Below are 14,013 nucleotides of genomic sequence, written 5' to 3' on the forward strand. Positions count from 1 at the left end.
TGGTTAAGAATAACAAAGGGTTTTGACACATACTTTCTTTAAATTATTTTAAACATATCTTTGAATCTGAGAACTGTTATTAATAATAATAACTTGTAAAAAGTGCAGGGAGCACCCAGCAGCATTCTGTAAACATTTTGTAAAACTTAAAGACTCTATTTTAATTTTTAAATAAAATTTTAGTAATCAAAAAGCATTTCTAATTAATTAAAATCAAACTTATTCAATTTATTTACAGTTTAACAAAAATTAAATTTTTAGGGCCTTGTGAAAAAACAAACTTTTATTTTGACGGGTTGCCGTGGAGATCTTTGAGTTTCTGTGTGTTTATGATATGTCGATAACTTTTCTCAGTTGAAGCATTAAAAAGCTCATGAAGTGACTAAGCGGCTCTGGAGATGATGTTTATGCAATCATGTCCTCATATAATGATGCGGTTGAGGCTGAAAACAGCACAAGCGTCACGCGTGCTCGTGTGTGTGTGTGTGTGTGGTAACTGAAATCACGTATCTGCGCCATTCATTTAATGTTAGAGACACGCAGGATTCATATTTAAATAGTCTTTTTGCGGTTTGATTTGTACTGACCTGCTTTTTATTAATTCATCAAAAAGTTGACAAATTCCGCGATATTCCGCTTTATACAGTAAATTCCGTTTTTATGACTGGATTCCGCCACTCCGTCTGTTCTGCATCGCGGAAATCACACAGCTCTATTTTATTGAGGTATTTTGCAACTTCAGTGTAGTAATCTATTGCTTCTTCAGCAAAGTCTGCTGCTGCCTTAACTTTGAGAGACAACTGAAGCGTGATCAGTGAAGCAGCTCTAGTCAGCGAGTGCTCTCTCGGTGTGAGAGTGCAACACTTTCAGTGCCTCAGCTTTCCGCGCTGATTGGCCGGACTCGTGACTCCCAACAAATCAGATGTGCGGGGACATTAGTCTAGTCTACAGAGTGGTGAGTTCCGACAAAGGTGGCTGCGTCAGAGCCAAATATAGCGCATTTCAAAATAAAATTATTTTATCGGCAAATCGGTTTTGAAAATGGCCGATACCGATAACCATAAAAATGCTTAATATTGGCGCCGATAATCGGTCGACCCCTAGTCCAAACTGAGAAACGGTCTGTGAAGCACAATATAATGAGTAGCGCAGTTTCGTTCCGCTTTCATTACGTTTGCCATTTGATGTTGCGCAATGTTGTGGTGGTCGCGTCAGCGTGGATTTTGTCGGCAGGAAAAATGGTCAGTTCGGTTTGTATGTGTACCGAACCAGAAGCCTCGTACCGAAACGGTTCAATACGAATACATGTACCGTTACACCCCTGTGAAACACCACTCTATGTCTGTAAAACATTGGAATAGCATAAATATTGGTATCCTAAATAATATAAGAAATTTGCGTCGTATTTAAAAAACATTCGTTATATCTTTCCCGACAAAGATTTGTCATATAGCCTACCTCTCTGCACTTTGAGAGGGATTTGGGACACGAGCAGGAAAGATGTTCCAAGCAACTGACACTTGTTGTAAAAAGTCTGAAGAGTGAATTTTATCTTCCGCAGTGTCTGGACATTTAGACTGTTTGATTTTGTGCTGCCAGAGAAAGGGAAACTAAAATCCCAAGCGCGTGTGAAATACGCTATACAAATAAACTTGATGCACCTTACCATAATAAGCACAAACTGTGTTAAATAGAATTTGATGTGCAAGCAAAAAGGTATCAGGCCTATTATATTCACATTTTTACTGTGGTAAAGTAGAAAAAACGCTGTAGGACAAATTAAAAGCGAACCAACTAGTGGTGGGAAGTTCGGATCATTTTACTGACTCGGATCTTTGTATCTCGTTCATCAAAATGAACTAATCTTTTTTTTTTTTTTTTTTGTCATTTCATTAATTTCAGCAGAATGTATTTAAAATGTTACATGTTAGCCAAATTCCCCAAACACATCAAACGTTGATCGCATTTAGAATAAGAACAAAGTTGCATTGCATGGAAAAGGCAGAATTTTGAGAAACAGAAACGATTGATTAACAGACTGCATAGCCTGAAGACCAAGATAAATTAGTTTACCTCACCTCCCGATCTAAGCCGTTCGTTCATCCTGTGACATCCTTATAAACCAAGCTATGCAGTCTGTAGTTCCGGATACAGAATTGATTAGTTCACGTTTCGAGTCTCGACTTCGGGTTCGAGTCATTCTTTCATCACGTGACAGCCACATAAGCTGAGCTATGCAGTCCGTAACTGATACAGAATTGATTAGTTCATCTTTTGAGTCTTCGGGTTTGAGTCATTTGTTCATCACGTGACAAAAGAACGAAAGACTCAGAAGAATCAGACCCGAAGACTTGAGAGGTGAACTAATCATTTCTCTTTTCGGTACCGACAGCATAGCCTCTATGGGACTGACAGGAAGAAAGAAAGACTCGGACCCGAAGACTCGGACAGTCTCGTTCTGTTTCCAGTACAGAACCCATAGGATATTGCGCATAACACAAAATGAACGAATCACTCTCTGAGACAACTCGGTAGTCCCGGGTCATATTAAAGATTTGTTCAAAATGAACGAATCGTTCATGACCGACCCATCACTAGAACCAAATGAAGAAACGTTTATAATCCCCTGCGAAAATGGGCATGAGTCAAGTGAAGATTGGAAGGGAGTGAAGATTTGGGAAAAATAACAAGATATTCCATGTCCAATGATAAATACGCTGATAATCGGGTGACCAGATCGCAAAACATAATACAAAGCTCAGATTTATGGGCTCACGTGACGTACCTCTCATTCGGCAGGAATCCAAATGTTTCCATGGCTGCAATGTAACATTTAATTGCTAACATATTATTTATTTTGTAAACAAAGCTTTGTGCTTCTTCACTCGTGTCATAAACAGCTTTCACGCACAAAAAAGTGCTACTCAGCCACCGCGGTGATGCGGTTGTGAAGTTTACCGGCACAGCCCTACTGCCCGCGTGATGCGCTCCGATCCGGCTTGCGCTGTTCTGTAGTTTATTAAAAGTTTATTGATTCTGAACATGTCGCGTGTCCATATTGCACCAAATGCGACACTGCACTCCCTTGGGTCTGGCAGCAACACACCCGCCACGTGTGAAGTCGATTGAATGAACGGTTCTCGACATAATCAAAATGCAAACAGACAGACACGCAGAGATTCCTGCCTTTATTAGAGCGAATACGTTTAGCCCCCTCCCTTCGAATATTCGGTGTTGATTACTACCGAAGCTTTGAGGCTCAAATTATAATCGGACCATCTCTAATAATTACTTTATTAATATCATTTCTTTGTTGAAGCTACAAAAGTTATGAAATGAAATCAATGCTAAAACGATATATCGTGCAGCCCTAAAACACCGAAACGAGCATTATATCTGGCATCTGTAGTCCAAATATCATTGCATGTCCTTTTGCTTTGTATAACCATAACGTATACAGCTATATTTCAATTATTAGATAATCACTTTGTTTACTTGCACCCTCATAATGCAATTATAATGGGATTTTAGCAATATTGCGATTTAAACTTTACCTTGTGTACACGCAATACTTCGATAAAACGAATGCGATTAAGCTCATAATCGTAGTAACCATATTCGCATTAAACTACATGGCATATGCCAATTTTAATCGCAATAATCAGGCATGTAAATGCCTATATTCGCGTTATTACCAAATGTGCATGTGCTTGGTTCTTCACGAAGGCAGTGTTTACACAACTTCATGAATGAACTCCGTGACATTATTCTGAAGTTTTTTTCCTAGTTCTACAAATCGCTAAACTGTCAACGCAACTCACTGCTCAGTGTCTGCTCGGTATCTTCATCCAGACGGCGCAAAAAGCTCAATGGCAGCGATGTTCATCACTACGCCGAATAATATCCAGTACGTCCATAAAAATGTTTTTTTTTTTTTTTGATGCGAGTAGATTAACATACATGGGTACATCCGAGTGTGGTAGAAGCATACTTATTAGCGAATAATGAAAATTGCATTTAAACTAGAGTGAATTCTGCTTGTGTCATGCTTGTCTTACTGTGATTAAGAGTTTTGCGTGTAAAGGGAACTGTAGTGTATTGAATTGTATGGAAACTCAGGAATAAGCACTGTTAGGCCACTTTAGAGATTAACTCTGGGTTAGTTTTTGGTTGGCCAATTCATTGTCCAAAAGACCTGTGTTCACAGAGTTTGGTAATTCATATTGCACAGTAAACCAAAAGAAGAACATTGTCCCGACTCTTATTTGTGATATTTGAACAGTATCAAAACACTGGAGGAACCACTGACAGTGAAAACTCTTCATGTGCTCGCACTCATAACCGCTATTGAACATTGAACACAATGAATGATCAAATTTACATTGATGGATCATCTTCCGTCTGTTCTCCAAAATGTAATCAAATGTATATTTCTGCAGGCACGTGTAAACTAACTGTGTCTAAGCTTAGCTAAGACATTCATTTTCAATACGAGCAGGTCGCCGCCGCTACGAAGTACTCAGTGGTATGGTGGCATTAGGGGTGGGCTGGGCGATATAGCCTCAAATATCATTATCGCAAAAATTCTTGAAATATCGTGATATAATTTTATCACGACATAGAAAATCAAAAAAAAAAATTCTCATTTCGTTTATCTCGCCTAAATGTTTGCTCACTCATTGGCCCTCATTTATCAAAAGTGCGTACACCAAATTTCCAGCGTACACCCAAAACCACGGTGACTTTGAGATTTATCAATATGGACGTTGGCGTACGGCACGCTCAAATCCTACGCCAGCTCAGGAGGTGGTGTACGCACGTTTTGAGTTAGTGCGGAAATGCGCAGAAAAACAATTCCTAACACCACAAAACGCACTGACAAACTAAAAGATATGATATATTATGACCAACAACAACAACATAGTAATTATAAACTTCAGTGTTTATTTTTGTGCAACATGGACTTCAATGTTTAATTTGTGTGACTTTACCAAAGCATTTGATTTGTAGCCATATGTATTCCTTCAGTTGCCAGACTGCGCTTTACCCTGACGTTTCATGGTTAGGCCCGGCAGGTGCGCACGGACTGGGTTCGGTAATGAATGGCTTTCAATGACCAAAAAATAATTCAGACTGACAAAATAATAAAAAATACGTTCTTCTTTTTTAAAATAATAATAATACAAATAATAATAACGATCTTCTTCTAAATAACTAAGCGTCATCAATAATAAAAATCATAATAAGAAGAATATTACAAATTGTCATGCAATTATTAATGTGAATGAATGGTACTCCACATCACATCATCATCACTATTGTACACCCCAATACATGTGACGTGATTCGAAATTGAATGCTAATTGTTTCAAAAGACGTGCTGTAAAATAATGCATTGTGATAGGTCATTTCGGCTCCACGTCGGAGAAGTTTCTCTTCTGTGCCGTCTTCCGTGTGTACATGGCGTAAAATGAGGGCGTGGGGGAAGCGGAGACTTGAATATATAGGGGCGTGTTATTCTAATGACGATCGTTTTCAGCCGCGGGGTTTATCAAGGGCAGGTATTGCGTACACCTAGATTTCAAAGGTACGCACAGCTTCATAAATCAGGCGGTGAGAGGAGTGTAAGCATAATCTTACGCCAACATATACGCCCGTTTCTACGCAAGAATGATAAATGAGGGCCATTGTGTTTTTACAATGGGGTAATTTTGTTGTGTTTACACAACACAAGGAAGCTTGATTTCAATCTTTGAATTAAATTGAAAAAAGTAGCAAAAATCTATACAAAGAAAAAAGTTTTTGGGTAGGTCTAACACATTCAGAAATTGAAACTTGTTCAGAAGTTTACTTATTCAGAAACTGAATAAATAATCACATGTAAAATAATAGTCTTTTAGTTCTGATTCCTGACTAAACGAAATGCATAGGCTATTAATTTTCATTCCTTACAATTAAAGCTATCTTTTAGGGATGTCACGGTACCAAAATTCCAGTAGTCGGTACCGATACCATTAAAATTTTACGGTTCTCGGTACCAAAGCAAAATCAGTTTGAACTATTTTTCCAATTTATTTAATTATTTAAAAAAAGATTTTTTAAATTAAATTCAATGACTTTATTATTTATGAAAGCATTGAAGGCTACATGCTGTTTAAACGAAAATATTGATGATATTGAGAAATATTGCTTATAAAAAAAATCAAGTGAAAAATAAGCAACCTTCTATGCACACATTATTATTATTAGTAGTAGTATTTTTAATTAATGGAGACGTAGTTAAATCTATTGTACAGTAGCCTATATAATTATTTCTGTCTGTTTCTTTAAGTTAAACCAAACCTTTATTTTGACGGGTTGCCGTGAAGACCTTTGAGTTTCTGTGCGTGTATAATATGACGATAGTTTTTCTCAAATGAAACGGTAAAATGCTCATGAAGTGACTCGGAGATGAATTGAATTGAACGTTAAATGAAACCGCGAGTCTGTGCCGTTCATTCACACAGAGACGAGCAGAACATGCAGGGTTAATATTTAAATAGTCTTTTTGCAGGTTAATATACACAAACACCACATCAGCAGCGCCGCCGGTCGCCATGTCTCAGCGCTTTCATGAAGAGGACGCAACTTCACGCCCTTCGTGCATGCGCTTCCAGAACCGGGTTTGACCGGGTACTCGGTACCACCGGTACTTGGTACCGTGACGTTTAAATTTTTTTTGGTACCGAATATTTTGACAACACTACTATCTTTTGTTGTTTTGACGACAACATTAATGACAGACACGTGGCTGCTGTCACTTTTACTTCTAGTGCACTGATCCATTGCTGTTTTCATTATACTGTCAGTCACACTGTCACATGCATTTTATACATAACCGACTGTGTTTACGAGTATACTTACCAAGACCCCCCCCATTAAAGCGAGATAATCCAGGAAAAATTACTTTTGTTACTCGCGAGCTGTTTGTGAGGCGGCTTGACTGTATCTATGCACGCAGAGAAACGCTCAGAGTCTCTCAGAGAGCGCGCGAGTAGCCTACTGGTATGGCTGGGCGATATGGCCAAAAAAAATTATCACGATATTTTTTTTTATATCAGTCGATATCGATAATTATCACGATAAATGTCACATTTTTATTTCTTTCAAGTTTAAAGGCAGATTTTAGCTCCTGAGTGAAAGTTGAGCGTTAATTGTGGTTTTAAACTAATCTTTATTGTCAGAACATATCATGACAAATAGGTGAACATTTCACAAATCTCAGGTAGAACATTCAAATCATTTTTCCTTAACAAAATAAATATCTTAATAGAAAAATGTATTTTCTATGGAAGCTTGTTTCCGCCACTGAATAAAAAAATAATAATAATAATAATAATTGTGACTTTTTATCTCACAATTGCGAGACATGAAGTCAGAATTGTGAGAAATAAAGTCGCAGTTGCGAGAAAAGACAGAATTGCGACTTTTTATCTCACAATTCTGACTTTTTTTTTCTCACAATTGCGAGTTGCCAATGTAAACATTCAAGAGCAAGACGCGAAAGAACTCGCGTCTAGAAGATTTGTGCGTGCACGTGTGTATGTGTATGTGTAGGCTACTCATCTCAGACTCATCTGTAACTTTAATAAGGATTAATCTTTAATTTATATAGTCAAATATGCAATGTTATTTTACATTTTATTTTATTCAATTTCTGTACCTGAAAACTAATGTTAGACCTACCTGAAAAGCATAGTTTATTTTATTAGTATTTATTTGTGCTTTTGCTTGTGGTTACATTATTTGTTCATATTTTCTTTATTTTATTTGACAGCAGTCTTTTTTTTCCCCCTGAACATAGCACATACTGAAACCGTGAGCTATTTGAAACGTTGCAGCTACAGTGTCACAGGCGGAAGATGATTCAGAGTGAGAGGTTTTTGTGGCTAAAAAGGCCAAACCCACCACAGCTGGTTAAAGGGATACTCCACTTTTTTTGGAAATAGGCTCATTTTACAACTCCCCCAGAGTTAAACTGTTGAGTTTTACCGTTTTTGAATCCATTCAGCCGATCTCCGGTTCTGGCGGTACCACTTTTAGCATAGCTTAGCATACATCATTGAAGTGGACAAGACCATTAGCATTTCTCATAAAAAAATGACCAAAGAGTTTCGATATTTTTCCTATTTAAAACTTGACTCTTCTGTAGTTACATCGTGCACTAAGACCGACGGAAAATGTAAAGTTGCGATTTTCTTGGCTGATATGGCTAGGAACTATTAACTATACTCTCATTCCTGCGTAATAATCAAGAAACTTTACTGCCGTACCATGAGAGCAGCAGGCGCAATGATATGACGCAGCGCCTGAAAATAGGCTACCTTCCGTCAACACAACGGAACTATTTTCAGGCGCTGCGTCATGTCATATTGCGCCTGCTGCTCTCATGGTACGGCAGTAAAGTTTCTTGATTATTACGCAGGAATGAGAGTATAGTTCCTAGCCATATCAGCCTAGAAAATCGCAACTTTACATTTTACGTCAGTCTTAGTGCACGATGTAACTACAGAAGAGTCAAGTTTTAAATAGGAAAAATATCGAAACTCTTTGGTCATTTTTTTTTTGAGAAATGCTAATGGTCTTGTCCACTTCAATGATGTATGCTAAAAGTGGTACCGCCAGAACCGGAGATTGGCTGAATGGATTCAAAAACAGTAAAACTCAACAGTTTAACTCTGGGGGAGTTGTAAATTGAGCCTATTTCCAAAAAAAGTGGAGTATCCCTTTAAGGTAGTACTGTAAGGAGACGAATTCCATGACCTGCGAATGTTGCAGTCGTTACCCCATAACTGCGGGGAACGCGAAGTTTGCCGACAGTACAGGCACTTCACAATTTAAACACAATACGCTAGTTAAACACAATCTTAGCCTCAAGCATAGAGTATGCGGTGACATGTCAATAAATCAAAAAGCAACGCCACTGCCGGTTGCTTTTAGAAGAGAAGAGGTTGTAACGTTAAATCAGAGCGCAAAGGCATTGTAATTTCTGCATCTATTATCAAAATATTTATTAGTAATACACTGGAAATTTTATTAGTAGAAAATGTGAATATTTGGTTAGTATGTTGATTTACGGTGTGTGGTCCTAAATTTTCTGGTTGTGCCCCTAAAATTTTCAGTTGGGGGCCACTGTGCTCCTAGTGAAAAAAGTTAGTCTGGAGCCCTGGACAGTTGAAATATGTCTACTTTTAAACGAAACAATTAGAAAGAAATAGTTTGTAATCCATATAGGCGCGTGTGTTCACTACTGCAGGAATGACTAGTCAACACAATGTTTCCCCTACCATTGTTTTGGGGGGGCGGCCCGCCCCCCCCCCAAAACGCCCCCCCGCCCCCCCTAAAATGCTGGCGAAATCCAGTCATAAAAAAGGAATTTAATGTATAACGCGGAATTTCACGGAATTTGAGGAAAAAATAGAAAGCAGTTCAGTACACTTGAAATCAAATCGCGATGTAGACTAGTGTGTGTGAATATTAAAACACAAAGACTATTTAAATACAAATCCTGCATGTTCTGTGTGAATGAATGGTGCCGCCGACGCGCAGTTTCATTTACCACACACACACACACACACACTGAAGCACGTGTGACGCTTGCGCTGTTTTTTGGCCTATATGAAGACACAAATGCATGAACTTCCTCTCCAGGCTCTAGATCCATTACTGTTGTACATTAGAATTTAGATATGTCCCAATGTTATAATACACTAACATTAATCCAAATATATTATCATCAAAACTGAAATTAAGGAATAATCAATGTTTTAATTTTCACAGTAGTAATTTTCATTGTGCAGCAAGTTATTTGACAAAAAGTTTATTTAATTTCATATGATTAAAATTGATGATAAATGATACAATTTGTGTTTTCTGTCTTCATTTTATTACCAGAAAAAACACAACACAGAATTAGTGTGACATTTTTTTTCATATATTTTTTTTTTTAAGTATTGTTTAATGATTCATAATACATGATTTCAATTAATTTAGACATGCTTTTTGATTGCAAAAAAAAATTACACCACGTATCCGTAACACGCCCGCTCCGCAACACTAGCAGCCCCCCCCCCCCCTGAAAAAAATCCTAGGGGAAACACTGCAACATCACCATATTCATCTTTGCAGCCAACACACTCAGTAAACACTTGTTTATTAATAAAAAATTTAAATATCTCCTTGCTATTATATCCCGACACATCCATAATCATTAGGCTACTTTCGCCAGTGCTTTGCGGCAAGCTTTGTGTGCTGAGTGTGAGGCATAAAGTTTCGGTGGCCGAATATTCGGTTTATCCCCATTTATAATACATGATAGGGGTGGAACGGTACACAGAAGTCACGGTTCGGTTCATACCTCGGTTCAGACATCACGGTTCGGTATGATTTCGGTACAATGGAGTGAAAAGCAAAACAAAAATGCAGAAGGCATTTTTATAAATGTCTTAAGCCTTGTATTTTTTAAATAAGTTTTATTAATAAAGGCATAGAACCAGTTTATTTGTAGTGCACTGACAGTAGTTTTATATAATTAGTTTATTAATTAAATTATTAAAAAGACCTTGAGATATGTTTGGTATTTGTACCTGAATGAATTTAAAATTAATTTGCTATTTCAGATCAATATATTTGTTTTCCTTCATTTTAATTAACCCTAACTTTATTCTCATCTGAATTATAAATAATTGATTTCCGTATAAAATAATACTACCATTAAAAACTTTTGTTAACAGGTGTAGGTTACAGTTTGACAAGAGTTTAGAGTGTGACAAAAGCACAATGTTGTGTTTTATTGCGAGTGTACACAAATTAAAAAAGTTAACAATTTGCAGTTTTAATGATGTCCTGTATGAAAAAAATGACGGAGTATGTTTTTATGTTTCCACTGTTCATCGCCCGTGCCTCTCTCACACCGACACACACACACACACACACACTGTTCGATCGCGCGAATCGCGCCCGCGCCTCTCTCTCTCTCTCTCGCACGTGCGCGCGCGCATACACACACACACACAGACACACTGTTCGATTGCGCGATTCGCGCCTCTCTCTCTCTCTCTCTCTCTCTCTCTCTCTCTCTCTCTCGCACACACACACACACTTCAGCATTGATGGCAGCCTGTTCATTGCTGCGTTCACAGTCACACCAAAAGCGAATAGAGCGAAATTGATCGCTATTTAAGAGGTTTTTTTTTTATTATTTGTACCGTGTATTCTCCGTGCAAATTCGTGCACCGAACCGTGACGCCCGTACCGTTTCGGTTCAATACGAATACATGTACCGTTCCACCCCTAATACATGATATAGTTAAGTAACATTACACGACAAAGGGAGTTGTTCTACTGAATATTATCACGATTACAAATGTTACATTGAATTTATAGTTTAATAAACAAGTAGCCTAGTTAATATGTAGTCGATGTCCCAGACCTCCCTACAACAAATGACTTCGTAAACATGTCACCTTTTTCACCACTTTTGAGTTTACAGGTCTGCATTAATGTGCTTAATGTGGTAACATGTAAATTAACTGGTTTGACTCAAGTCAAAAATATAATTGTTTGAATCAAATTGACCATTAGATTAGCTAATTTTAAGGCTTCGGGTAACAGTATACAGGAACACCTACCACTTTTTTACTGTGTAGAATACTACAATTATACATGGGTAAAAATAACTCATCATAGCTGGATGTTAAAAATGAATTCTATTCCCCTACCCACCTAATAAATCTTAATAACATTGTATTCAATATAAATATTTCACATTTCTGCCCATACCATTGGAAATACAGTCAGTGTTAATACAGTATTTTCATGGTAAATGTTTGTAAGGGTGGTGATTTGGGCATTTAAAGGGATACTACACCGTTTTTTTTTTTTTTCATATTAAACTGTTATTCCCTTAACTTAGACGAGTTGATGCATACCTCTCTCGTCTCAGTGCTTGCACTAAATCGCTCTCTTGCGGCGAAACTTTGTTAGCACTTAGCTTAGCCCAGTTATTCATTAGGATCTAAGCAGAGAAGCGACCAAACACCTCCACGTTTCCCCTATTTAAATAGTTACACGAGTAGTGTAACTCGACCAAGAATGGTGACACAAAATAAAACGTTGCGCTTTTCTAGGCGTGTAAAGTGGGTAACTATAATGTATGGCGGAATACCATAGCAAGTGCTTGGGAGCACTTAAACTCAGTGCAGTAATATCATCACTCCTGAAAAATCCTCTCCGGAGTGATGATGTTACTGCGCCGAGTCGATTCCGCCATACATTATAGTTACCCACTTTACACGCTTAGAAAAGCGCAACGTTTTATTGTCACCATTCTGACTAGTGCTGGCTAAATAATAAACATGGTTCATTGATCAGTACTTTTAATACTTAAGTACATTAATAATTTTTACTTAAGTAAAATTGAAAATGAGTATTTATTTTACTGGAGTAATATTTTTTTTTTACTTATACAATTTATTTGTACTATACTTATACTCAAGTGCTTGATTTGTGTACCACTACTTCTCCATCAGGTGGATGAGAACGAGATCAGAGAGTTCTTTGCCAAGTACGGGTGTGTGAAAGAAGTGAAAATCATCACTTATCGAGGAGGAATATGCAAAGGGTGAGTGACACTTTTAGTTTTCCCTGCTGGAAAAAAAAATCTAAACCCTAAAGTGGTCCAAATCCCTCTAAAACCAGCCAGATAAACCAACTGACTGGGCTGGGAGACCAGCTAAGACCAACCAGACTGTTTAGGCTAGTTTATCTTGGGTTTTTTGTCAGCAGGGTTGTTTTCTACCTAGCCCAAAATAAGGTAATTCAGAAAATATTGTAAAGCATAAGTCTAGGACTGTGTCTAACAATTATTTTGTTAATCAGTCGATTATTTTGACCGTTAATCAAGTAATTTTTTTTTTTTTGTGGTAATAAAAAGGCCTAAGCAAAGACCTTAACCTTTAAAATGACTTACAATACATGTATAATAACAATGAGGAAATATTTAGTTCAAATCAAGTATCAAAAGCAAGTTATAATATGGGTTTATAGAACAACACTGTTAAAATACATAATATAAACGATCATCTTATGTACATTAAGTATTATGACAAATGCCTGCAGAGGATGCCAACGGCCTGGTGTTACACTTTACAGCAGATCAATCCTTGTTTAAAGTGTCCTTGTTATGCTTTTTCAGATATTACCTTTCATGCAGTGTGTAATATAGCTGTTTGTGAATGTAAAAGGTCTGCAAAGTTTAAAAGATCAAAGTGTGTTATAAATGGTTATTGTCTCAAAAAAATAATCTATTCTGAACTTCCGAAATGAGTCATCAGTAATTCCAGTCTTTCTTCCGTAACTTTCATACGTAACAACATAACAAATTTGCATAATGCTCACCCATGGTCTTCATTGGCTGCCAGCGAACATCTACTTTAACCCGCCCTCAAACACTGTAGCTGGTTCGTGTTGTGTACACAGTTGTGTCAAATATGCTGTTTTCTGCTCTGCATCATTTTGCAAAGAGAATTTGCTTTTTCAAAGGATGAGGATGTGAAGAGTCAGTAAAATTACCACAGCGGCAGTATAACCTTTTGACTAGGGATACACGATACTAGGGGTGTAGTCTCCACCTCAGACGTCACGCCCACGGACCGTTGGCTGAACATCTGATGCATATGGCACACTTTTCTGGAAACACTTCAGGAGTTTCAAAGTCGCGATCTGATTGGTTGAATTCTACAGGATGTCCGGGAGACATGAGTCTCGTTCTTTATCGGTCCGCCTGTAAACAAATGCCATGACGCAAAAACCCCTTGTGGAAGAAGAAAGCCGTTTACAACTGTCAATGAGCGCTTACCAGGATCAACTAAATGCTGGATTTTCAAAAAGTGTGTGAAGTTTGTGGCTCCATTGTTACAGTAAACTTGCACAAAATTTTCATTAATTAACTTTTGTGAATTGCAGTGTCCCGTG

At 37.6% G+C, this 14,013-nt stretch overlaps 1 protein-coding gene across 3 annotated transcripts in view; it reads left to right on the forward strand.

The window, feature by feature from the left end:
• The window catches only part of dazl (deleted in azoospermia-like), an 82,290-nt gene that overhangs the window by 2,754 nt on the left and 65,523 nt on the right, over window positions 1-14,013 (forward strand). For all 3 annotated transcript variants that reach the window (XM_056250735.1, XM_056250734.1, XM_056250733.1), the window contains exon 3: window positions 12,570-12,661. In XM_056250735.1, coding sequence (XP_056106710.1) covers window positions 12,570-12,661 — 92 coding nt within the window. The remainder of the gene's footprint in view (window positions 1-12,569; window positions 12,662-14,013) is intronic.

This window comes from Rhinichthys klamathensis, unplaced genomic scaffold (genome assembly GCF_029890125.1).
Source record: "Rhinichthys klamathensis goyatoka isolate OS25496 unplaced genomic scaffold, OSU_Roscu_1.1 h1tg000073l_1, whole genome shotgun sequence".
In the NCBI taxonomy this organism is placed as follows: Eukaryota; Metazoa; Chordata; class Actinopteri; order Cypriniformes; family Leuciscidae; genus Rhinichthys; species Rhinichthys klamathensis.